General features: G+C 39.1%; 1 protein-coding gene across 1 annotated transcript in view; it reads left to right on the top strand.

The window, feature by feature from the left end:
* TRHDE (thyrotropin releasing hormone degrading enzyme) overlaps positions 1-20,773 on the top strand; it is a 216,237-nt gene extending 195,464 nt beyond the window's left edge. Inside the window, exons 16-19 of the mRNA XM_075080790.1 lie at positions 12,422-12,589; positions 13,131-13,271; positions 18,228-18,309; positions 20,177-20,773. Coding sequence (XP_074936891.1) covers positions 12,422-12,589; positions 13,131-13,271; positions 18,228-18,309; positions 20,177-20,320 — 535 coding nt within the window. The 3' untranslated portion in view covers positions 20,321-20,773. The remainder of the gene's footprint in view (positions 1-12,421; positions 12,590-13,130; positions 13,272-18,227; positions 18,310-20,176) is intronic.
* Positions 20,774-25,803: the final 5,030 nt, after the last annotated feature.

Below are 25,803 nucleotides of genomic sequence, written 5' to 3'. Positions count from 1 at the left end.
CACTTCAGAGACAATAGCTAGCTCAAGTGTGAACGGCAGGCAGATAAGTACAAGATACATGCAGAGAGCACATCCAACAAATGCCATTTTGTATTCGTTCTCATCAGTCAAGTGTTTTGCTTGGCTTGATGCCCTTAACAGCTGCTTGTCAATTTGCTGCAAACGGCCACCTCAGAATCTGTAGGAATCCCTCAGAGCTTGTTTCCTCACAGAGAAGGGGAAACTCATGCTGCTCATCTTTCTCCGGACTTCTCTGAGAACTCCTGGTGAGGAAAGCTGGTGACAAGTACAGAAACTATACGTACCCTTGCGTTTTCCGTTGCTTATCAGTAAAGTTGTATCTGCTGAAAACTACTCTAAAAGTTCATGTAGATGCCCTTCCCTCTTCTAAAAGAGAACAAAGACTTTGCCAGATGCATTGCAGAAAGCCTGGTCTTGCTTGGAGGATTTGCATAACCAGAGCACAAAGATAGAGCTCCAGAGAGCTCAGAGATATTTTTATATATAGGTATAATTTGAATTTGACTACAAGAGTAAAAATAAAGGCCAGTTTGCAACCTTTCCACCCATTCCCTCACCAAAACCTTATTCTGGAAGATGAGATGTTTCATGCAATGAGCTAGTTCACAAGCAGCACATGTTGGAAGGAACACAAATTCTTCAAAGCAGTAGACCCCAAAAAGACACTAGGGAATTAGGCTTGTGTCCCAAGATTCCAGTCAATACAAAATTAGGGTAATATTAAATTAATATGTGGTACTAAACACCACATAAATGCACAGGCAGTAAATAATGTAAAGGAGGTTTTTGATTCCCTGGCAGTTACTGCAGTTGAAGTTTGAATAAGCATAACAGAGAATGTACAACTAATAATACTGTACAAATGCTAAAATTCATAACTTTTTAGAAGTTCTTTTGAAATCTTTTTTTCTGGTTTACTTATTATATTTAATTATGGATAAAGTGTTGAGTAATAAACAAATATAGTAACATCTAACTCTGTTTTACCACCATATGCCTACATTTGCTGTGTTTTCTAGTAATTATATTTAGTCTGGTAGGCCCAGAAATTAATTGCCATCTACTCTCCACTGTGGGGGACTGAAATAATCACAATAATCAGTTACTGTTTGTACTTTGTAATTACATGTTCTTTACTGTGCAAATAATTTTCCACTGTTTACCAAGTAAAATAATGGTCATTCATAGCACAAAGCCAAAGGTCCTCTTTGTGTTTCCAGCACTATTTGAAAAAAGCCATTAGATTTCCAACTGTAGCACTGCAGATATTCTTATGGAATTAGCATACAAAAAAATCAACCCATACATGTGATCTGCAACGTTAGCCTCCATGCATGAAAGTGGAAGTCAGCTTAAAGGCTTGAAGGCTTGATTTTCTAAAGTGACTTAGGAGTTGTAGTTCTTCATTTTTAGATGCTGGACTCACAGGGCAGAATCAGATGCTCGGAGTTACACTTCCTACAAGGGAATTTGACAACCTCTGAATGAAGTTGGTGGCAGGCACTATGCTGAGTGAAGAGCCTCTTAACATGAGATTGTGAAGAGAGAGGGAGCCCTCTTAGGGTTCAGCACTACATGTAGAAAGTTACCTATATCAAATGAATATGTAAGTGGCAATCATAGAATTAGGGGACCTTGCAAAAGATACCTTTCAAATGTGTCACTAAATCAGGAAAAGGTTTGCTTCTTTTCTTTTCAAACACAGCTGGCTGAGAAGCTCCTCAACCCAGCTTTAAACAGGAGTTCTGAGATTGTGGTAGAGCTTCACTTTAGTACCTCAGCCTTGCATCTGCCACATGCAGAAGACCACCCTGATGACCTATCTGTGAGGTGTTTGAGACAGCATTAAGACACTGCGACACATTTTCCTCCCCTAGTTTAAGCTCAGCGCCAGGGATTTACTTCATTAGCAAGAGGAATAACGCAGCTCTCCAACCTAAAGATGAGAGCATTCATCTGAGGGAGGGAGGCTTGAGTGCCTGAAATACCAGGATTACTTAGTATGCAAAGGGCTTTAGGTGGTATTACTACCATTTTTTGCAGAACAAAACATGATGCTAAAACAAGGAACATAACTCTAAAAAAAAAAAGTTTGGCTCTACAAGGAGCAAACTGAACACATAATAACACATGTAGAAAAGACTAAAAGGAGACATCTGGTTATACTGGTCTAGGAACTGGTATCATATTTAAATCCTTGCAACTGTTAAAAAAGAAGTGATTAATTCTTTCAGCTGGAAATCTGAGATTAGACTTCAAGGTATGTCTTCCTGTCTTCTTAATCAATGAATTTAAGTAATTTTGCTCTTATTAAATGGCTGATGGCTCCAGCACATTTTGCTTGAAAGTCTGCGTTGACTTCTGACTTCATAGTCGATACGAAGGCAAACATTATCACTCTGTTAAGTTGAGATATATGCTACTCCTGTATTGGAGCAATGGAAACCCTTGAAACTTCTGTGTTGATGTTCAGAAGAACACAAACCTAGTTGAAAATAGATAAGGAAGTTGAAATTTCCCTCATAGTTTGAGAATGTAAGGTTACTGGGATTCAGTCAACAGCAGAATGCTTTACAGGGGAAGCCACTGTTGGCTGAAAATTAAGATGTTTGCTTCTGCCTTCATTTAACTGAGCTCATCCCAGTGAAGCTCTCTCATGTGTGAAGAAATACATTATTCACACTCCTTAGATATAACAGCATTGTGGTTCAGCCTAAAAAATTATCAAAATGACCATACAATGCCTGCATGAGCTTGAGGATCAGCCTTGTTAACCCCTTTAACCTTCACTCCATATCTATTCTGAAAGAAAAACATGTTTCTAAGAGGATTAGCATTTTTAGACTTTCTGCCTTGGATAGGCTGAGTAAATGTGCATTTCTGAGGTTCAGGAAAGAATGTGTGGAGAGCTGCAATCTGTAAACTCCTGTCAGGAGATAGCGTAACAACAGGTAACATGTGAATACACACCGTGATGGCTCAAAGCATAACTTATCCATAGGCACAAACACATTTTTGCAAACCTCTCTGTGAGTGCAGGCGTGATTTTCTTCCAGCTACTCTTGCCACCCCTCATCTACAGGTTGACAAATACACATTTCTTCTGGCAGGGTGGACTGTGGATGTATACTTGCTTGAGGCGTAGTTAGACAGGATAGCATGAACACGCGAATATGTGAGAGACCTGCTTCGAACTGAGACAGCTGGTTTTGCCTTCAGCAGAAAAAGGAGTGCTTGTATTCTGGTTTGGTTAGCAGAGCTACGGTGATGCTATTCTTTTGCTAATATGCAGCAGTGAGTAGAGGGAGATGATAGTATTGCATCAGACAATTACGTGGTGATGTTTCTTTAAGATGCTACTGGACCACTTGGAAGGCCCCTCCCTAGTCATAGCCACTTCGGTTTGCTCTTATTTTTTTCTTCTTTAGAAATGTAACCATTGCTATTTAGTGGTTGCTGTCTTTTAAATGGAAACAAAGTACCTTACTTAATTGCTTCAGTATCCCTAGAAAACTTACAGTAAATGCATTTGATTGATCTGGGCTTCATAACACTTTGGGCTGATTTTACGTTTAATTAAAGTTTTAGTATTTTTACTATTTTTTTTCTTTTGTCACAAGCACTCTGATCAGGTTTGGTTTTGGTTTTTTAACTTGGAATACTGCCTTGCGGATATCATCAGTTGAAAAAAAATGGGGAAATCCAATATTGTCCCACATCAAACTTGTGTAAAGTGAGGGTTGCATTCTGATGCCTGCAAATTAGGTGTCTCTTGTCCTTGCACCTGTATGCTGACCTTATGGTTGATAACAATCTGCTAATCTTTGATCATCAGAGCTGAGCTCACTATGCCATTTGGTAAGCAGAGCTAATGTTCAATACTTAGCTTCTTTCTAATACCTTCTTTTTTTTCTTTTTTTTTTTTTTTTGCAATTCTGAGTGTACGTTCGGTCTACACTTTCCAACATAAGAGATAGGAAGGCATAGGTTTTCTCTTTTTTTTCTTTTTTAAGGAAAGCAATGCTCATGTGAATAGATGATGTTTGCTGTGGAGTGCAGGCTATTGCACTGAATTAGACTGGAGTCAGCATCCATTCTGTAGCCCACGGGTTAATGAAATTTACATTTGTCTGTCTTTGTGAATGAGGAGAAGTAGAGACTGCCAGATGATCCTGAATGTAAGTCCAGATATTTTGAATCTGTTCTGGTCTTTAATCATACAGGTTGTTCTGAGAAGTCTTGGGGCACTGAGGTCGGGCCAGAGGTCTCTGAAAAGAGAATATGCCATGAGTTTTCCTGTTGAGTCTTTGGGTTTCAAGTAAGAACACATCTGTGCTCATTTTGCACTACAGATGGTCCACTTTTGGTTACTAAAAAAAGAAATCGGGATTTTGGATGATTGCATCCTAGTACTCAATTGCCTCATTTAATCTTTTTAAGTGTAATAATGTGGATAGTGACCTCTGCTTGCCATTTCAGAGACTTTTATTACATTGCTGTGACTGTTAGGAACACTAGTTAATTCTTTATCATTATTATTTATCTTTATCTTTATTATTAAGAAAAGTGCAAGTAATGAAGTAAGATGACTCCTATCATGTAATTTGAACAACGACAGCAATAACCAACAAGCCTAACTTGAGAGTACTAACTCTCTTTACTTGTTTGTGCAGAATTTTTGTTTCCTCTGCAAGGAACAACGGATTCATGTCCATCCACCTGCCTAAATTGGCAGTGTGCTTACTTGGATGGACCTTTAACTACTCAGTGAAAACACCACCAGAAAAACAAATGCACTGCAGGAGTGTACAGGAGACTGTAACATGTCTATAAATGAAACTATCAATAGATCTGAGGGAGTGGTAAATAACAAATTACCAGGCATTAATTGAGATAATGTCAATGAAGTCTGGCTTAGGTGATAGAAAATCAATTGTTTTTCCAAACAACACATTTTTTCTTTCCTTTCCGCCTCCCTTATTTCTCTAATGACTTGAGATACATAATATTGTTGCTTTGTTTCACATGGGCACACTAGTGCTACAGTCTTGCAACAACTTATGAATGTGCTCAAGTTTAACCACCTACGAAAGTATTTGTGGGAATGTAGCCAGCAGTTTAATTATTTTTGCTAGTTGCTTGGAAGAGGCACTAGATTTTTTCATGGGTTTGATGCCCACCAGCTATTTTTGGAAATCATTAGCAGCAAACATGAGAAAATGAGAGTTATTTTCATTTTTTCATACATGAATGTCTGATAAATGTAAAACAATAAAATGGATCCCTTCTGTGTTCTCAATCCCTAGAAGTTTTAGTTACTGAAAAAATTTAGGCATGGCTATTCATCCATTTTGAAATGTTACTGGAGCTTTGCCAGCTAATGTCAGCCAATGCTGCTGAAGTGATTTAACTAATTAATAGGCTGTTACAACATTTGAATAGAATCTTGCACTCAAGTCAATAAAACTGTTTAAGGAGGAGGAAAACACTGTTGAGTGCATGAGTTAATCAAGGAGTTAGTGCTCTGAAAGACCATCTGGGGAGTATGTCTGAAAAGAGAGAGGATTTCATCTTGTGAAAGACAAAACTCTTTCTTTGTGGGGCTTTATGGGGCAGCTGCTTCAGGTAGCGTTTTTACCTTCTGAGTTCTGTGTGTGATCACAATAAAATGACCCTATATGTCATGATTATGGATTAGTAGTAAATTTGCAATCCTTAGAAGTTAGATAAACTTGTCTCCCATTTTCTGGTTCAGGAATGATCTCACCACAACTCTGCAAAACAATTGAACAGAAAGGACAATATTTTTGTTGCAAAAACTGTCCAGAAACAACTCGGAGATTAGTCTCACAATGAAGTGCTTAACTCACCATTCAGTCTTTAAAATCGGTGTTGAAGAGCTTGAGTGTGCTAGTCATGTGTTCAGTTATGGGATATCAGCCATAGGAAGGGAAAGGAGCAATAGCAGAAACCATCACTCGAGGGATGATGTGTTCTCTGCCTGCCTCAGTCAGACCCGTGGGACTGAGGAGACCTGGCGTCTGTGCATAGCTTTGCCACAGACACCCTGAGTAGTCACATCCTCAGTTAAATCCCCTGGATTCAACGTGTGACAGGCACCTGAATCTCAAGCCCATCACAGCTCTGTGCCTCAATTTTCAAGGGGAAGTTCTGCCCTTTCTCTTCAGACTGGGCATGTGCTATGGCAGAGGATGCTCCCCGGTGCTGTGTGCACAGTGGTGCCAGCAGCATGGCTTCTGGAGTTTGTAATAGAGAATGGGACTATAAGTGTTGCTACTGCCATCTTGAAAAATAAACTTTGCGTGGTGCTGTTCCTTATAATAGAATCTGTATTACAGATCTGCCGACAAGGTACCAATACTTGGTTGTTATTTCTTATCTGAGCCTTGTAACCCTTTATACAAGACTATAAATATAGTCATCAAGAAAAATAGGTTTAAGTTAAATGTTAAATAGTTGCAAAAATAAAGAATAATGTTTCTGATTAATTTTCTTTGTCAAATAGTACGTTAAATGGTATTGAAATTTGTCACTTAATCAAAGAAGTGTCTAAAATGTGTGCAATTACATTTTAAAAAATTAGAACACAATTTGCCCAGAAGATAAATAATTATGGTCCAATTTTATAAGTGTATCTCCAACTGTTAGAACAATTTAAATAGGAGCAAGTATGTACCAATTAATTATAACTTAGGAGGTTATTCTTAGCTCATTGTAGAGCTTTATTATTCACTCTTGAAAAAAAAAAAACCTGTAAAGGCACAGCATGATTTTAATTAATTTTTTTCAAACTGTTTAATTTTTAACTTTTTCCCAAAGCATTTAATTTTTAAACATGAGCTCTGCTAGCTACATATTTCATTCTCACCATCATATCTCTTAAGCAAGAAAAATAAAGGTAAATAAATTGGATCAGTATTCAAATAAAAGCCATTTAAAGTGATGCTTTCAAAAGTTAATCTTTATTCTTCTGAAGTATCCATCAATCATATTAGCATGAGAGCAGCCTTGAAGGCCCAGATGAGTTTAATACAAGACGGGAATACGTTCTGCAGTGTTACTACCTGAGCGGTACTGAAACAATAGTAATTTTATCTACTTGATTCAGTGAATACAGGGGACAAACATTCCACATGCTGACCTACTGCCTTGGAACTGCAATTTTAGAACAACATTTTCCAGGAAGGTATAAAATTAAAAAATCTGTAGACTGGGCAGATTTCATATGTTTAGATAATGATGAGGAAGACCGGGCAGTGGAACACGCTGCCCAGGGAGGTTGTGGAGTCTCCTCTCCTGGAGACATTCACAACCCGCCTGGATATGTTCCTGTGCGCCCTGCTCTGGGTGTCCCTGCTCAATCAGGGGGGTTGGACAAGATGCTCTCCAGAGGTCCCTTCCAACCCCTACCATTCTGTGGTCTGTGAAATACAGGCCCATAATGACTGGAGGAGAGAGAAAGCAAAAATCCCCATAAATGGAGAAAATTCACTTAGATGGCTCTCCATTGAGTTAAAGGGAAATTACTTTGGGGATATTCACATTTTCATAAACAATTTTCATTTCCACAAGGACTCCCCTGTCTACAGTCCTGATTACAGGCCTCTCACAGGAGTAATTTGTAGCTTTTCATAGCCGTAAGTTTTGTAGTTTCTGAAGCTACGCCTTTTAAAGTCAGTATTTATTTTGATGTCTTGGTTTGTAGAGGCTGATTTTTTTCATGTTGTCCTAATGACATAGCTTATAGAGAGAGACCTAAAACCTTCCCTGTAGCAATTGGTTGGATGGTATCGAGTAGACGTGCTGTAGCACTGCAAGTGTGCTATTACCAGTTTGGTGGCAATATAGTTTTCTTAGCAAGAAACACGGTGACACCTAGGCTGTGGGCATGGGATCAGTGCCATCACTTAAGTCCTCCTCCCTTCCCAGAGCATGCAAATGATCCCATGGTTACTGACTGCACTGCTGCTGAAACCGCTAGTGTTGGCACTTAGAAGATAAGAGATGGAGTAGCTGAGAAACCCATTGAATTGATATGTTTTACTGTAAACTTCAAAAATGCAAACCTCACAAATGAGGAATGCTGACCTTTCTGAGGTTAGACATCCACTTCTAGGTACCTCTGCTGCTGACTGTACTAGCCAAACACAGAGTGACAGTCCTTCCAGCACACAGTCCCTACCTGAAATAATGGGGCAATCAACCAAAAAGAATTAACTTTTCCAGGTGCCTTATAGTTCCTTAGAGTATCTGTTGGCTGAGTCTCATCTCTTGCAGTAAACCAAAGATAATATTTCTGCCAGCAAAGCTCAGAAAGGACTATGTATGCTTCTAAAAAAGTGATTTAGTGTTTGTGTGTCAAGATATAAAGTCCTTCCTTCACTGAAATAAGTCTTGACTGGGTTCAGTTGTTCTTCCTCTTCAGGTATCATATGACAAGACAGATTTGGGGCAATGGATTGTTTGGTCCCACAGTCAGGATAGCATCCCTTAGTCCTTTTGGTTTAGTGTATGTTCTTATGTTGTTAGTGTATTAAATCCCAAATTAAAAGCAAAAAAAAAAAGTAATCTGGTAAGGAAGTTGTGCTTTAAGGACGAATAACCTAGTGTATTGGAGAATCGAGACACAATGATAATTAATAGAACTTTCACGATCTACACTGTGTATATGTATATGGCTGCATATCTATGTTACTGTAATTGCTGACCTGAAGTTTTGAGAGAGTTGCAGTTATTTAGAAAAGTTTAAGCCTCATTTTGAATTAATATAAGCCAACACAAAGGCAGCACCTAAATATCTGCTTCATTAATTTTAGTATGTCTTGATTTCTTGTGTTTAAATATGTAGTCCTAATTTTTTGGAACACACTCAATTATATGCAGTTTCCTTTGTGTGCACTTTTTGAAAGAAAGGTTAAATGGGGGAAAAATAAACTGTTGATATTCATTAATGTTTGAAATATCGTAACAAGGGCTTAATAATAGAATTTCAAGTAAGAAGTACAAATTAGATTACAGTGAAATGGAAATTCAGCACCTAGCATACATGGATAATTCTGTAAATGTCAACTGAACTCACATTTTACGAAGTTTGAGAATCAAAACTCAGTAGTACGGAAAAGCTGGTGAAAGTGATAACTTTTTTCCTTTACTGCCCATGTATGTTTAAAACATTTTTCTTTTAATGGATCAGGTCAGCTTTAAGAATTTTCTGGTTTCCTTGGTCTCGGTGTAACAGTTCTATAGGGACCACAGAAGCAGTTGCATAGTCCATACATAAGCCAAAACGTACTGATCTCGGGTAAATCTGAGGAGAGTTACTAACTTTTTTCAATGCCAAGTTTCTTAGGTCATCTGAACATTGAGGGAAAAAAATCTAAGAAAGTAATAGGAACCATCAAGGGGGAGGAGCTGTGGAACCTGCATTTTTTTGAGCTCCCATCTATTTGTCAGTGACGTGTAGGAATTGCTTGACCTATGTGGTCCTAACCATAGCAATGGTGATTGCCTAGCTCAGCTCACGATCTCACACAGTTTGATGGTGGAAGGAGAAGAAACAGTAAGGTCTTGAACCATGCCAGCATCTGCACTGTAGTACCAATCTACACGGGCTAGGTGGTAGCAGTTCATGGCAGAGATGAGACATTGCACCTCTGCTTTTGCTTTAGAAGGCAATATTGCTGGTGCGTGCTGCACATAGTTAAAAGTTTCATATTCATAGCAACTTTAAAATTAATTAAATTTCTCTTGCCCACCCTTTCAGTTTTGCTTTACAGAGTTTATTCCTAAATAAATGGGTTTGTCTGTATTAAATGCAGAATACCTCAGCACTAGTCAAGGCAGCCCTTTGTGGCTCTGTTAGCATAGGACTCTGCTAAAAAATCTCCAAGAAGCAGCACTATCCTGCCTGAGCCATGTCAGCAAAGCAGAAGCAAAATTCATGTGACTGACTCCATCTAAGCCTGCAGATACACCCACTGAGCTGATGACTGCACTCGCCAGAGAACAGGAAAAAAACCTCAACTTCAGGACTTTTTTGCTACTCAGAAAAAGCATAATAAAAAAGCACTACGTATTAATTCCCCAAAGTTCTTCAGTCAGTAGGAGCAGTGAACTTTTGCCTCAATTTAGCTACGTATTCCTTTTATTCTTTTTCTTAAGAAACCGTCATAGTTGTTGGGACCAGGTAACCCCACAGAGGCAGCAACAGTTTGTAACCCTTCACAGTTATCAGTATACAGTTTCTTACCTTGCCTACTCCCTTGTGAAGTACTGAAGAGGAACCAAACTTTTGAATGCTGAAAAGCCACACTGTTTTCATTTTCCAGGACTCAGGCATGGCCAAAGAGATCAGCTGAAGTTTTTTAACAAAAGCACTCATCACAGAGCCCAACAATAGAATATTTCAGTGGAAAAAAGTTTTTCTTCTGGAGAATGAATATATGGGAGTAAAAGAATCTTTTTATTCTTGGCTCGGACAGCCCAGTTTATGGTATAAGACTTTGGTGAAAGTCTTTAATTAAAAAGTATTAATGTAACCTTTTATTTCTGTGTTGTGTAAGATTTGATATCAAATTTATAGAAGTCATTCCTGGGTCAGGGCCACCCCCAATATCAATAGAGGCTGGGGGACGAAGGGATTGCAAGCAGCCCTGCGGAGAAGAACTTGGGGGTACTGGCAGATGAAAAGCTGGACATGAGCCAACAATGTGTGCTCGCAGCCCCGAAGGCCAACTGTATCCTGGGCTGCATCAAAGGCAGCGTGGCCAGCAGGTCGAGGGAGGTGATTCTGCCCCTCTGCTCCGCTCTGGTGAGACCCCCCCTGCAGTGCTGTGTCCAGCTCTGGGGTCCTCAGCACAAGAAGAGACATGGAACTGTTGGAGCGGGTCCAGAGAAGGGCCACAAAAATGACCAGGGGGCTGGAGCACCTCTCCTGTGAGGACAGGCTGAGAGAGTGGGGGTTGTTCAGCCTGGAGAAGAGAAGGCTGCGGGGAGACCTTATTGCAGCCTTTCAGTACTTAAAGGGGGACTATAGGAAGGATGGGGGTAACCTCCTTAGCAAGGCCTGTTGTGACAGGACAGGGGCTAAAGGTTTTAAACTAAAGGATGGTAGATTTAGACTGGATATAAGCAAGAAATTTCTTACAATGAGGGTGGTGAGGGGCTGGAACAGGTTGCTCAGAGAGGTAGTGGAGGCCCCATCACTAGAAACATTCAAGGTCAGGCTGGACGGGGCTCTGAGCAAGCTGATCTAGTTGAAGGTGTCCCTGCTCACTGCAGGGGGGTTGGACTAGATGATGTCTAAAGGTCCCTTCCAACCCAAACCATTCTACGATTCTGTGATTCTATGATTCTTTGTCCCCCTGTATTACTGCCCAGACATGGACAGCAGCCATATGTACTTCTCGATTCTTTAAAGAGATCTTGCATATGAATTTCCAGAGGTGTTTCATCCCAGCTATTAGTAACTAGAGAACTGTGTTTTGGTATAATTTTTACCAACAAAAAGAGGGCGTTCTTCCCTGCAAATCAGAAACTTACTCCTCTGAGAAATGTCTAGCTTTATCTGCAGGAATACCCTTTAGCTCACAAATGTTTCAGGTTTTGTGCTTGTGTAGGAAACATAAGCAGGGTAGGAAATTGAAAGCCCAGCAGAGATCTTTTTAGAAGAAAATGGTGCATATGCACATCCTATACTGTCTGAATTTGGCTTGAAGAAGCTTTCATTTGACTGTAGTCTGAGTTTATATTACTTGAGCAGTAATCACAGTTCACAACCAGCCTGTGGCATAGCTGGTTTTGTACTGGTATTAATATGCTGAAAAAGTGAACAGATCTTTCTATTTTCTTTACTCCTGCAAACACCATTTTTAAGTCACATTGTCTGAGCACATCCTTCCTTATTTGTGTGTTACTATATGAAGATGGAGTACTTTTCAGCACAAGCAAGGAGGATTTTCTGGCTGATCAGCTCCTGTTCTAAAACCTCAGTACTAAGGACAAGAAGCAGAGATTTGGCTTGGAGCCCAGCAGCGGAGTGATAAGATCCCGTGCTAATTTGGAGAGCTTATGTTAGCTGTCCTGCAGGTTATGTGGCACATTATGTGTTGATGAACTGGATGACCATAATTTATAGTCTCCTGACAATGTGACAGTGTTATGAAAAAAATTGCAAGCATGTGTTACCCATTAGAAAATCCATTATAATGGCCTGGAAGATTTTGGTGGCAGTAAAGAGATGCAAATACAATTTTTCAAAAAAAATATTACTGTTGCACTTTAATTTTGGAGTCTCATAAATGTAGTGATGTTCCTCCTTTGGCTGCTTATTTATAAGGCTGCTTGTTTACCACAATGCTATTACTGATTTCTTTTACAGAATCCCACTCAATGTGAGAGACATTGTCTACTGTACAGGAGTTTCACTGATGGATGAAGATGTATGGGAGTTCATTTGGATGAAATTTCATTCCACCACGGCAGTGTCTGAGAAGAAAATATTATTAGAAGCCTTAACATGCAGTGATGACAGAAACTTGCTCAACAGGTACAAAAATATTATATATCTGTATCTGACTATTACCAATAATCACTTTAACATTTATGGTTCATCACTTGAGCTTTCGTCTAAATGAAAGAACTTTGCATTTCAAGCACAGCCTTACTGTGTGTATAAACTGCCTTGTGGTTTTGCATAATGCATGTGAAAGTTTTCACGTATTATGGATTTTCACTTCCAAGTTTTCCTATGCTCATTGGAAATGTTTGAAATCCTATAATAATTGCTGGGTTGTTTTTTTTTTGTTAGCATATCCTTTGTTTAAATGTATTGACCAGTCTGATCTTACTGATTTCATAAAAATGCACATGTAAAGTTCCAGTCAGCTTTTACTGAAATCCTTTTACATCAAGATTTTTCTGATTTGCAAATGTGTTGGGTCTTTGGAAGTAAACCACTGAACTCACTTGGAGACTTAAACCATTTGGCAGTGATTACTTTTTTTCTGAGAGTTTTCTTGTGTGCTGTTGTCAGACTATGTGTTGGTGAAACTGAATGGGATTTTGTTTTCCCTTGTTTCTCCCACTAGGCTTTTGAATTTGTCTCTCAACTCTGAAGTTGTCCTGGATCAGGATGCAATTGATGTGATAATCCACGTAGCTCGAAATCCACACGGAAGAGATCTTGCTTGGAAGTTTTTCAGAGAAAAATGGAAAATATTAAATGCTAGGTAAAGATAAAAATCTAAATTTATTTTCATTTTCGTATTGATGTAATTCATGTAAGTATTGTATATGTATGTATTCATCTAATTCTTGAATGTAGTCCTTTCTCTTTTAATCTATAAATAGAGATGTCTCTAAATATGAAATATATACATATGAGTCATAAATGCATTTATTCATGGATTATCACACACACGCATGGAAACATTTATCTCAGCGATCAGCTGTGTATATATATCTATTACTGTATTGTGTCTGTGCTTATGATAATGAATTCTATCTATATGTCAGGTGCTGCAGTTCTACTTTTACATAGATAAAAAAGCAGCAGTTCCCAAAGGAATTTTGCTGTTTTTAAGTCTGATAGTAAAAAAATCTTTTTGAGAACATTATTTCAACTGTGGAAAAAACCACCAAACCCTTTTTGAAACATTTCCATTTTCAAAAGATGCTATTATAGTGTCATCCCCTGTCATTCCACTCTGTGTTTCAGGTGAGTTTCAAATAATAGAGCAACATTTTGAATTAAAAACAGATGGACAGGAAGGAATCAGGGTTGTTCCTTATACCTACTTCTCTTTCTGTTTGAACAAGCGCTACATGTTCCTACTCAGAAGCCTAGTCAACATTTTAAAATCCGTTTTGATGGATTAATTCCAAAATCAATTCAATGAATGAGAAGTTTCTTTAGTTCTTTAGGGACAGCCTGAGGGTCTGAGGGATTTCACGGCAGCTCATCTGATACTGACAGGTTAGAAGGGACCACAACTCAGATGAGGTTCAAGTTCTTAAAGGCAGGTGTCCAAGAACTTCAGACACCCCACGCCAGGCCACTCCCATGGTGTTGGCAGAAAAACTGTTGGAGATCTGTTCCATTCTGGACTTGTGAGGAGCCACCTAGTGTACCACAGAATATTCAAAATGGTATATTTAAAATGCTGTATTTAGGCAATGAAATCCTAGTGCCTGATGACTACAGGTACAAACTTACTACAGGCTTCACAGTATCAAAAGACAAGTCAAGGAAACTCAGAGACTTTCCTAAAGGTTCAAAAAGTTGTTCATGCTCTTTTGGATAATACTTTGTAGTATAGTGGGATTTTAGATGACGTTCAGCTGGGAAAATCGGTTTGAGCTGGAATTGGTTTTGGAAGTTTATATTGCAGGAGCATACTTTTTTGAAAGCAATTTTCAAAAAAGCTTTAAGAGTGCGGAAGAGTTTAGAAATGAAGAATCCTCTGCTTCTGGTAAGATTATTCCAGGAACTGGACTTTTACACAGAAAGTGGATGGCAGACCCATTACTGGTATGCAACCCACCTCAGTTAGTTGTGCTCTGGATAGCAAATAGTTTTTCAAGTTCCTCCAGGGATTTATACAGAGTTTAGTCTTAAATCTATCAGAATCTGTATTGCTACAAACACATACACAGAAGTTGTGTCCTGCCTTAGCAAATACGTTCATCTGACAGCATAGCTACCACCTGTGATTTCAGACATGGACAAGATTAAGCAGTGTAGACAAATGGACAAGATTTAGAAAACTGTGTTGCATGCCAGATTTTGTGTGTTTTAATTTTAAATAGCTGAACTTCACCTAAAATTTGAATTTTATTTACCTCACTCGCTTGGAATGCATCACTGTGTTATCTGAGTTCCTAACAATCAGCAGGGCCTCATCAGAAACCTATTATTGTTTTTTTTTAATAGGAAATTAACTAGGAGTCTGTCTCTTTGCCCAACACTGACTTTATGTTATCTACATTCAGTTTGATCTCCAAACATGTCAGAGCCACCAAAAGGATTGTGGCAGTTGCATTTTTCTGAAAGGGACATCCAGTTGAGTTTCCGTCAATCACGAAGAGATTCAATGCAGTGGAATTAAATAGTTCATGCAAGCTGTACATATGTGATACATATTGAAAATAACTTTGTTTTGTAATTATAGATTAAAACGTTTGAAGAGAGATTTTGAGAGGGTGGAATTAGTCTAACACCTTGCCCCTTAATGTTCAGTGAAAGAGTGACATGATGGAATGCAAAATTAGGCTTCTGATTTAAGCTTGCCGTATAGTACATTTCTAAAATACAGACTTTATTGCAGAATTGTAGTTCAAGTTACTCTGTCCCTAGGCATCTTTTTTCTACAGTTACAATTTATTATTTAATTTTATTTAAAATTAAAATACTTCGTATGAAGCATTAATTTAATAAGGTGGTATCTCAATGGTATTTTCCATTGATTTATTATAAAAGGTGTTGACATTTGAAGTAGTAACATTAAATAACTGAGGGTGATTAAATTATACTATAACACTATTTCCTGTAACTTTAAAACACAACATGTCAAAGAGTTAGAATAACAAATTATTGTTTTCAGTATGCTTGTATTCGCATTGTCCAGAGGGTACAGATAACTTATAAAATCTTCAAAATCACTCATGTTCCATTTACAAAGGGGACTTAGAAATTGAGGTGTGTAACAAGTCTCTCATAAGAAATCCATGAGACTAAGACTGCTTAAGTTCTGAAAAAGAGAATTGAAACTAAAATGCTTGAATTCCTGTTACCTGAGCATGCACTACCCTGGCTCCTAAATTCTTTTCTTCATGTATGCACATGTGTTTCAGTGTGTGAAAATTTAATCCAAGAGCTGCCTATAAGAATTCCTTCATTCTTAAGTCCTGAATAATTTGTCAGCATTTGGGAATTTGACAGTATTTGTGAGGCCATTTAATCTGTCTGAAGCAAATGGGCTATGCTGCCTCTCAAGTTGAGTTCGCACAAGTGCAAAGCCTGTACAAATGTGAGGCACTGGAGGTTCACATCCCCAGAAGTAAAGGAGCAGGTGGAAAGCCCGTGACCCCAGGACGTGTCCAGAGAGCTCAGGCATGTGAGGTTCTGCTTCTGCAGCGCTGTTGTCTTTCCTGTGAAGGGTGCGAAGACTGATACTTGCAAGACAAACACTTTTTCTATTCATTCTTATGTTTCACTCCTGCAAAATACTATTTTGGGAGGTATTTTTTCTAGAATTTTTGCCAGCAGAGCCTGTTTAGAAATTGCTGTTAGTGGCTGACTTTTTATCAAGTATGCGTAACGGGCAGTAATCAGCGCAGGTATTCATGAAGGTATCATATTCACTGGAAGGAATTCTCTTACTTCTTGTTTGCATTGTGGCTACAGTACAGACTGCGAGAAAAATAAAATCCCTGCAGCTGTTTTTATGAGGTCACTTCTGTAAAGTGGATTGGTAACCTTGTCAAAAGACCCCATCAAGAGGAGCTTCCAGTTTTCCAAGCAGTCAATTATGAGGCTAAGCTGAGACTGTAATACTAAAGGGCTTTGTTAGAAAGCCTAAACGTGCTTAAAGGACCATGAAATCCATACTTCCCATAGGAGGCTTTTGCCTCTGGATGTCTGTATATGTCAGTGTGACTGAAGTTTTGGAAAAAGAGATGTACTTGCTGAAATATCCATGAATAATTCAGTTATTAGTGGTCAGGGAGTAGGATATTTGATACCTATAACTGTGTTTCCCCTCACAGAAGCTTACGGTAGCAAGCAACGCAGTGTACATCTTCCCTAAAACAGAATCTTCTCAAAAAAACCCAGTTCTCTTCCCTCTTCCTCTTCCTATGCCTCTCCCTGGGTCTATCCCTCTCCCTTTCTCTTTCCCCCTCTCTTTTGAAAGGACTGTGGCTTACAGCACCTAAGCATTTATGGGTAATTAATTTAAGATTAATAGAAGCCAAATAGAAAGCTGTGACTGTGCTAGTTCATTTCACTTTGAATTTTGAAGTCTTCCTCTAAATCAGTTTGTAAAAATAGGGTATGAACTGAATTGTTCCCCCAGATAAATTTAATTGCAGTGCAGTGTATTGGTATTACTTACACATGTCCGACAGGAGAGCTGGATTCCCTATTTTAAAAACACTCATGTTCAGATTAGCTAGATACTACTTTGGATGTATGTGCAGATAAAGATAAGGATAACTATTTGTCAAGTGCCTCTTGCTGTGCTGTATGACGTCTGACTTGAACAAGACTTGCTTTCAGTTTCCAACTGAATTACATTCTTCATACTAGAGACTTGGAAGTAAACCCACACAAACTATATGCACAACTTCGGGATTAGTCTAGTTAATCTTGTAAGTGATCTAGATGCTTCATTTGGGGGACTGAAAAAAGCTTGTGGAAGAGCAAGCGGAACAGCAGGATTTGAATGGCCGGTTTCAAAGCAAATACCGGCAGAAGGTCATTGCTGATTGCCGCTGAGTATCCTACCCCATTATACATTGGCCTTTAAATATTCCTTGCCCAAGCTTTCAAATTTTCATTCCAGGTTGGTTCTTTGAAGATGCTGCATCGTAGCCCGGGGATTATTTTAGCGGTATTATTATCTATCAGTATTATTTATTTTAATTATCAGGTACTGGAACAAGAGAATTTGATTCAGTTCACTTATCTAGAGGCCATTTGTAATGTAGATGAGGTGGATGAATACAAAATGCAGAGAAGGCTGCAGCACTACAAAAAGTCTGTTTTAATGGTACAGCTAGAAGGGTTCCTCAGAATAGTTCTCCATAGTTGCTGCTCCACTCCTTTGGCACCTGTATTTTGAGCTGCTTTGTGTCATTACATGGAAAGCTGTTTTCGTTAAGTGTGAGGTGGTGTTGTGGTTTGGTCCTCTCCTCCTCTGGAGCTCCCAGCTGTGGTTAAGCCCATTCTGCTTAGTAACATCCAACTAAAAGTTAATTACAAATAGATCAGCCTAGAAGAAGGTCTCAGTCCAGGTTTTTAGCATGAAACACTGGAATACCAGTGTCCAATTCCAGTGCTATTACCTTGGATCCCCAGAATCGGTCCCATACCTTCTACCTTGCTTACAGAAGACTGCTTTCTAACCTTCAGCTGGCCTGGCACTTGCATTAACTCTCTGTACATTTTCTTTTTGCCCTTGCAGGTACGGCGAAGCATTATTTATGAATTCAAAGCTTATCAGTGGGGTCACAGAATTCCTCAATACCGAAGAAGAACTCAGAGAGGTAATTTTTAAATGACTTTCAGAACGTGAGGCTGTATTTGTTGTAAGGAGGCAGCAGGGCAGGAGCAATAAAGTGTTGGTTGTCCGGGAACTCAGTTTGCTCAGCTGGAGTCACAGGCAGCTGCGGGTGGGCAGCACGAGGATGAGGAGCAGATTGCAAAGGCACCTGAGTGGTTAGAGGTGGTGTCAGGAGGTGGGTATTGCAGGCATTTCTCTGTGCTTGGCTGGATATGTAGGTTTGGTATTTTCCTTTTGACTATTGGTTGAGAAACTAAAGATGAGATCTTTCTGTCTGCACTAGTTTATGCTGCAGAGGGCAGCCCTAAAACCACCCAGTAGCTGCCAGTGCCTTCTCTGTTTTTCTTTTGCCTACAGTATTTCCATGTGAGAAAAGCTGTTAACCTGATATTCTGGCCAAATGACACCACAATAATTTGTTCTGAATACAAAGTACTTCTTATTTAGATTGCAAAGATTTCTCATTTTCACTTAACATCTGCCCTGACTGAGGTAGTTGTGCAGTTGCGTTATGCTCTGCTTAGCAGCTGCTCAACATTACCCCAAATGGATCAAATGGTTCTTATGCAGCATAATCATGATTAATTGAACTCTGATTGCGCTATGGTATTTTGTGTCCAACCATTTGTCTGCACTCAAGTCTAGTGGCCTCGAGAACTTAGGGAAGAGCTGCAGCTGGTTTCCTCAAAGCTACCCAGGTGGGAAGGACAGTGCTGGTCAGATCTGAGTATGTGTGCTGCACAAGGAAGCCTTCTGTACCCTTAGTTTCCACCTCCTTGATAGCATTGGCAGGCTGCTTGTTTATACTTCCCCTAAAAGAAATTGGCCATGTAAACATTTTGGTATAAAAAGTACAGAGTTCAGGTAGGGGCTGATTTTGATAGTTTCCAAGTCCTTCCCGTGCTTTTAATTGTGATGGGAATGAGATAGTTGCAGGATCAGCCTTTTCAGTTTTGAGCCCATGCACAAAGAGATGTTATTGGAAGTTAGATTTAAAGAAACAAGGTGAATTTGGTGTCACCAGGAAACAAAAATTAGCTAGTTATGAATAAGTGTTGATGAAACCACCTAATTTTATACAAGTCAAGAAAACCAGCAACCTACTGTGCAGATCAGCCTTGCAGTTCTCACTTAAAAAGAACAGTAATTGAAGGCACACCAGTGCCATCAGCTATAATAATCTAGGTGACAGTGCTATAATTTGAGTATATGCAAGAATAGAGCAGGGGCCTTTTCAGTCTCCTGAAAAAAGATCAAAGATTTCTCATAAAGGAAGGAATCTGTTTCAGGCATTCGAAGACTATCAAATGAGTGCCCACTTGCTATTTTGCCATTCTCTTCACACTTTAACCATCCCTTCCTTTTATAAACAACTGACCTGTATTATATCATCAAAAGGGTTCTGCAAATCAAAACGAAATAAGTTTGTTATGAAGGTTGATAACATGAAAGGGCATCAGGGCTGCCTTCTGCTGATATTTGCTTATAAACCTGAATTAAAAGCATTTCCAGTGCTCCCCAGTTTGGTTTCTTGGGTAGAAATAAAAGTTTAGAGCAGCCCAGCTGTCTGTGCAGTGCGGCAGCTGGGCTACGGGAGAGAAGGAGGTAATGATATTAATGTGATCCGGCACTGACATGTCAATATCTTCTAGTGCAATTTGAAGCAATTGCATCACACATAATTGACAGTCTGCTGTCTTATTACATTTCCTATTAAATCTTTCTACACTGTACTACATTTACTTCAACACTGAGAGTGGAGATTTATCCTAAATGCCTGACTTGTTTGTGAGCACTGGAAATATTTACTTTAGTTCCTGCAAATTTAACCTGTTAACTTGTATTTCCAGCTAAAGAACTTCATAAAGAGTTATGAAGAGGGAGCTGCTGCCTCTTTCTCTCGCGCCGTGGAAACAGTGGAAGCCAATGTGCGGTGGCAAAGACTTTATAAGGAGGAACTATTCCAGTGGCTAAGAAAATCCTTGACACACTAATCTGTCTTTCCAGCTGACCATTTAACATGAAGCTCTGCCAGAGGAAGAGGAGACAGTTCAGAAGTGTTCAACATTTAAATAATGAAGACAAAATCAGATTGCAGGGAGAAGGGGGTATTTTTCCTTTTTTTTTTAATTGTGGGATTTTTTTTTTTACACTGGGCTCTTGTGAAATTGTCAAGAAGCTTTTCAGAAGAGAAGACCGTGAACGCTTGTGAAATCCAGTCCTCAGTGTACACAGCCAAACATGATATTAAGTGGTGCATGTAAATGTTGAAGAAAAACAAACAAAAAAACCCTTCAAAGACTATTTTGTGCATGCTTGTACCGTCCCTGCCTGTATTCTAGCATGCTTATGTATAACAGCCGCATTTTGTATGTGAGTTCAAGTTACATCAAAGATGGGCATTATACAAAGCACAAAGACTATCTACGACAATCAGTGTTGCAATGAACAAAAGGAAAGAAAGGAAAAGGAAATGCAGAAATACAGAAGGCTTCCAACTTGGGGCAGTGTGAGATGTAAAGTCAGCTTTCCCACTAGCTGCCAATTAGTCTACCACTCAGATTGTCTCTTAATGATTACAAAGATGCCAGCTCATTTCTTGAGTTGCCAGTTGTTGTATCTGCAGTCTCCATGTTCCCGTCTTTAAATAAGCAGCATAAAGAGCAAGGAAAGAGAGAAAAGGAGGGAGGGGCGGAGAGAGAAAACGAGAATGAGAAAGAAAGACATCATCTATGCATTATAATTTTATACATTCATTTGCTTCTGAACAGTGGAACAGTGTGGGTTTAGTTGTGAAGATATGCAGTGTTAATCCATGAACCACCTCTTCTCAGCAATTTTACAAGGCAGTGGTATTCACAGTGGGTCACCCAACCTGTGCAGTACTAAATTTTGCAGCTGATAGTGCACAAGTGTTATAAACAAACACAGGATTCAAATGGCAATTACCAAACAGAGAGAATACCTTGCGTGCAAAGACATAAAATTAACCAAGAGGGCTGTCTTGCATGTGGTAGACCAGCCTCTGTAGTGATTTATTATGATAGGCAGGTCAGGTTCTCCTTGTGGGCAATACTTCTGCAAATACGGGATGTACAATTTATGCCAATCTAGAAAAGTGAAATATGGAGAAAGAGAGGGGTATGTGTGCATGGGTGTGTGTTTATTTATACTGGGTAATACCAAGAACATGGGTTTTTTTTCTGTTTCCTTATATTTCACATAGACTGTTCTAGATGACTGATACTTTTCTTAATCATATGTTTGGGGTTTTTTTCTCAGTCCTTAATCAGAAAGATGAGTGATACAGTAGAACTGCTACTTGTACAATGACCATCTGCACCATTGGTGCTAAGTGTTGAGGATAAAACTGATGGAGGCCAAATACTCTCCCATGTTTACACCATGGAGAAAAAAACCCCACAAAACTACAGAGAGGTTTCAGGTGGCAGATTGCAGCAGCTTCAGAGGGGGAATGTAGGTATACGACCGTGTTTCTTTATGCCATCCCAGCCTATCACAGCCATCTGACCACATCATGGCCATGTACATTGGGAACATGTGGCCAGCCAAAGTAGAAAACAGCCATTTTATCTGGTGGTTTCCTTTACAGGGTGTGGAAGTTACCAGCATGCTTTACAGTTGCATTTGCTGATCCCCAGTAAGTTGTGAATTGAAACATTAGTGCAAAAAGAACCAAACCCAAGCATCTTCAGATATCAGAGTTGTATGGAGATGCTGTTATTTTCTGGGCTCTCATTCCCATGGTATTCTGCTCCTCAAGAACTGGCAGGCACATCCCATAACTAAGCTGCCATACCCATCTCGAGTCTGTCATTTTGTGTCTTTTAATGTGCAGAGGGTGCTGTGTGTGGATGAAATCCTTGAGTGGGCATTTGCTCCACTGTTTGGTGCTGTGTAGCACCACATTAGCCTGGCCACGTAACCAAAAGAAGAGGGAATCCTGTGCTCTTGTACTGTTAACTCTTTGCCTTATAGTAAGCCCTAAACCTTTGTACTACGTTGCAATGCTAGTGAACCTAATGCCCAGAAACATTATCATGTCCAAGTTGAGTGCAATCCTCCTCCTCCTATGTATTTTACCTACCTCACAGGGATGTTGTGAGGCTTGACTAATGTTAGCAAAGCACTTGAATATCCTCTGATGAAAGGCATTTAAAAGTGCACAGTATTATTTTATGTGGTTGACCAAACTCAACCTCAATGCCAGTATGTAGCGTCACATTTTTAATTTCTACTGAACAAAATCTCATGCAGATTTGTTATAATAAAAAAGCAAGCCAAATATTTAATATAACCTCTACTCTGTAATGAAGGCCAAAATCGTGATATCCAAAGAGTGTGCAGAAAACCAAGCCCTCAAACATGAATTACTTTGAGAATTTCAGAGAAAGGAAGTGTGTGTCTGTCCCTTTGCAATTTTATTCAAGATTGTCTTTGACGTCTTCTCTTTTTCAGCACCACAGATTGAACCATGTACCTCCAGGATGCACACAGAAGTTTCTGGGCTTTTCACTGATAAAGGGCAGGCTAACAATATGTTCCAAAGTCAAAAGATTATTTCAGCCTGTGTATTCTGCACAGTGCACAGAAATTTCCACTGTTGCTCATTTGAATTGAAGTTCTTGTACATTTAGCTGGTGTTGGATGTAAATTAATATTTTAGTGGCCTTGAGCAACAGGTCTACCACAGGTATCAAGCCCTAAATGTATCTGTTATATTTACCTGTTGAAGTATTGCTTACAATTGTTGTATTCTAGTAATGTCAGTATTACTGCTATAGCTAAGGTTGAGCTGGCCTTTCCATTATACTTCCTTATTCTTTTTTTTTATATTTTGTATTTTGCTGTTTCACACTGCATCAGGATTAAATTTAAATGGATTGAATCCAACAAAACTATAGTTGTTTTCTACAATATTCAACCCCCTACTTTTAATAATATGTCTTTAGAAACTTTTTTTAATTAGAAGTTCCACACAGCTCTGTGTTGAAGAATAGTTGATGCCTCATGGAAAACTCTAATACAGTCTGCTTAGAAAAATCTATTTATCTTATTGATTTTCTTTCTCCTTTACCAGTCTATTTCTTCCTTTGTCCTTATCTAAAGATGGGCCCCATTTTTATAATTTGGATTGTGATTAGGAAGCTGAATACCCCAAACTTTTCAACATTTTCAAATCTAGGATTTAATTCTGTCATTTCCAGTGAGAGAGGAGATGCTGCAAAATGTGAATCCAGTGTGGATGTGGGCATCACCCAGGCCCTGGGCATCATTTTATAGAGATATGGTGAGGCCTATATCTCTAATCAGCCTTTGTATGTATCAGGATCAGTTATTAATTGATACGGCTTACTAAATCATACAGGAAGACATATGAATAGACATGATTTTATGCCAGCATAACAATATACCTGTTTTAAAAACAGCTATTGTATTTTTATAAAAATGTCAGCCTCTTACTTTGTGGCTGGTAGAATTATTCATGTATCCACTGCTGATAGCTGTTAAAATTATAGTAGCTACTAATTGTGACTATGGCAGACCAATGTGAAAACATTCTTCTGAAATGAAGAGTCAGTTCTGCTATTATTGGGAGTACTTGGACATTGATTTTGATGAAAAAAAAAACTAAACTTCATATGTCCTTGAGTACATCCAAATTTGTGACTTTTGATCATCTTTTCAGTGAATATAGCAAGAATTCCAACACTATGTTGGAAACTGAAGATGAATTTTGTGTAGCTTTTGGGCTGCTGTGGATATTTCACTGAGCTTTGGAAAAAATCTCCGCTATTCAAAGGAAATATCTCCACTGATGCAGAAGGGTGCTTTCACAGGAAGAATCCTGAACCATACAATTAAAACCTTAGCAGTAAAGAATAAAAAGAGAAAATTATTTTTATATATATAATATTTATCTGTATATTCATGTGAAAAATCCTCCGTACAGATAATTTTCCCTTAAAATGTCAGTAAGTCTGATTATTTTGGATAGAAGAAAGTAAGGCCGATATTTGCAGATGAGGATGCCTTTGTTTAGATATCTGCATAATAAGGTGTTGGTTTTCCGCATGATTGTAGCCGATAGTGAAGTCAATGAAAATAGACTTTGAGTCAAATGTGCAACCTTCTCTTTGAGGTAAAGGGATGTGGCTTAGAAAGCTGTTTATATATATAGTTACCTTACAACCACTTCTGCTATGAGCACCCACCATATTGGGCTCCCTGTCCTAAGCAGGATTTATCACCACAGTGTCATTATGAGTGTGAAGGAATAAAAGGACTGTCCTGCTTCTGAGCAGCCTGAATAGAGGCTGTTTGCCCTGCGTTGGATGAAGCAGGCCAAAAACTGCTGGCTGCATCATCCGCAGCTGCCGCCAGCCAGCCCGGGTCAGGGAGACAGCTGGGAACCACTGAAGTGCAGAGAGGCTCCATCCAAGTTTCTCTTAGCGAGACGGGAGGGACAGAAGGTCCCTTTGCCTGTTACGGGTTGTGGGTGATCTTCAGAGGTTAGTGTCATTGCCTTGTGTGGGCAGGAAACAAAGTGAGCCTGCATTGCACAGAAAGACCTAAATCCCCAAGTGCAGGTCACCCTAACTGTTGACTGAAATCTTTGTCTAGAATATTAAAATCCATGTTCTTCAGAAGTAATTTCAAATGGTCAAATATTTTGATTTTTCAGTGCATAAAAGCACAGACAGTCTTTATGGTTGTGCTCGTTTTGGCTGTTAATGCTGAAAATGTGCCATGAGTTTCTCAGGCCTTTTTCTAATGAAGGGTTTGGAAGGATTAATAGTAGTAATAGTAGTCACTGCACTAATACCATAAAAAATTTCAGATGCCTGTGCAAACCTGTATGGCACTACTGTCTGTGCAGTTCCCTTTTTGCATACAAAACTGCAAAAAATTGGCCACTCTGTTTCTCGTGCAACTGTGGAAACTTCTGCCTCTCTTAAAACCAATACTGAAACCCAGTGAAACCACTCTGACTTGAGCAAGTAGTCCATGCTGACATGAGTAATTTAGCCTTCAATGAGAAGGAAGGAGAAAGGGACTGCTGTGTGTAAGGATTTTTCACCAAAGTAAGGCCACGTGCCCTAGTTGGAGCAGAATTTTTAAATCAAGTATATTTTGAAGAAGCTGGTTGAACTTAGCCCCATCTTGTGTCTTTATGCTGAAGGCAGAGGGTAGTTCAACCTCAGAGTAACCCCACAGGATAATGCATTTGCGGTTGGATTTTATAAAACAGGTGTGGAGTTGGTTTCATTGAGATGCATTTATGGAGAATCACCCACAAGAGCAAGTGCTGTGGGTCAGACCCAGTGTCCTTTCTCAGAAAAATTGCATTTATACTTTGCTGATTTGTAACTAGTGAAGTAAGTGCGACTTTGCCAAGCAGCATTTCTGAATGCTTTGCTTATTTTACGTGCACTGTTTCCTAAGGATATCAAAG

Source organism: Phalacrocorax aristotelis, chromosome 1, assembly GCF_949628215.1.
Source record: "Phalacrocorax aristotelis chromosome 1, bGulAri2.1, whole genome shotgun sequence".
NCBI classification, from domain to species: domain Eukaryota; kingdom Metazoa; phylum Chordata; class Aves; order Suliformes; family Phalacrocoracidae; genus Phalacrocorax; species Phalacrocorax aristotelis.
Note: the sequence above shows the minus strand (reverse complement) of the source record. Positions and strands in the feature narration are given on the sequence as shown.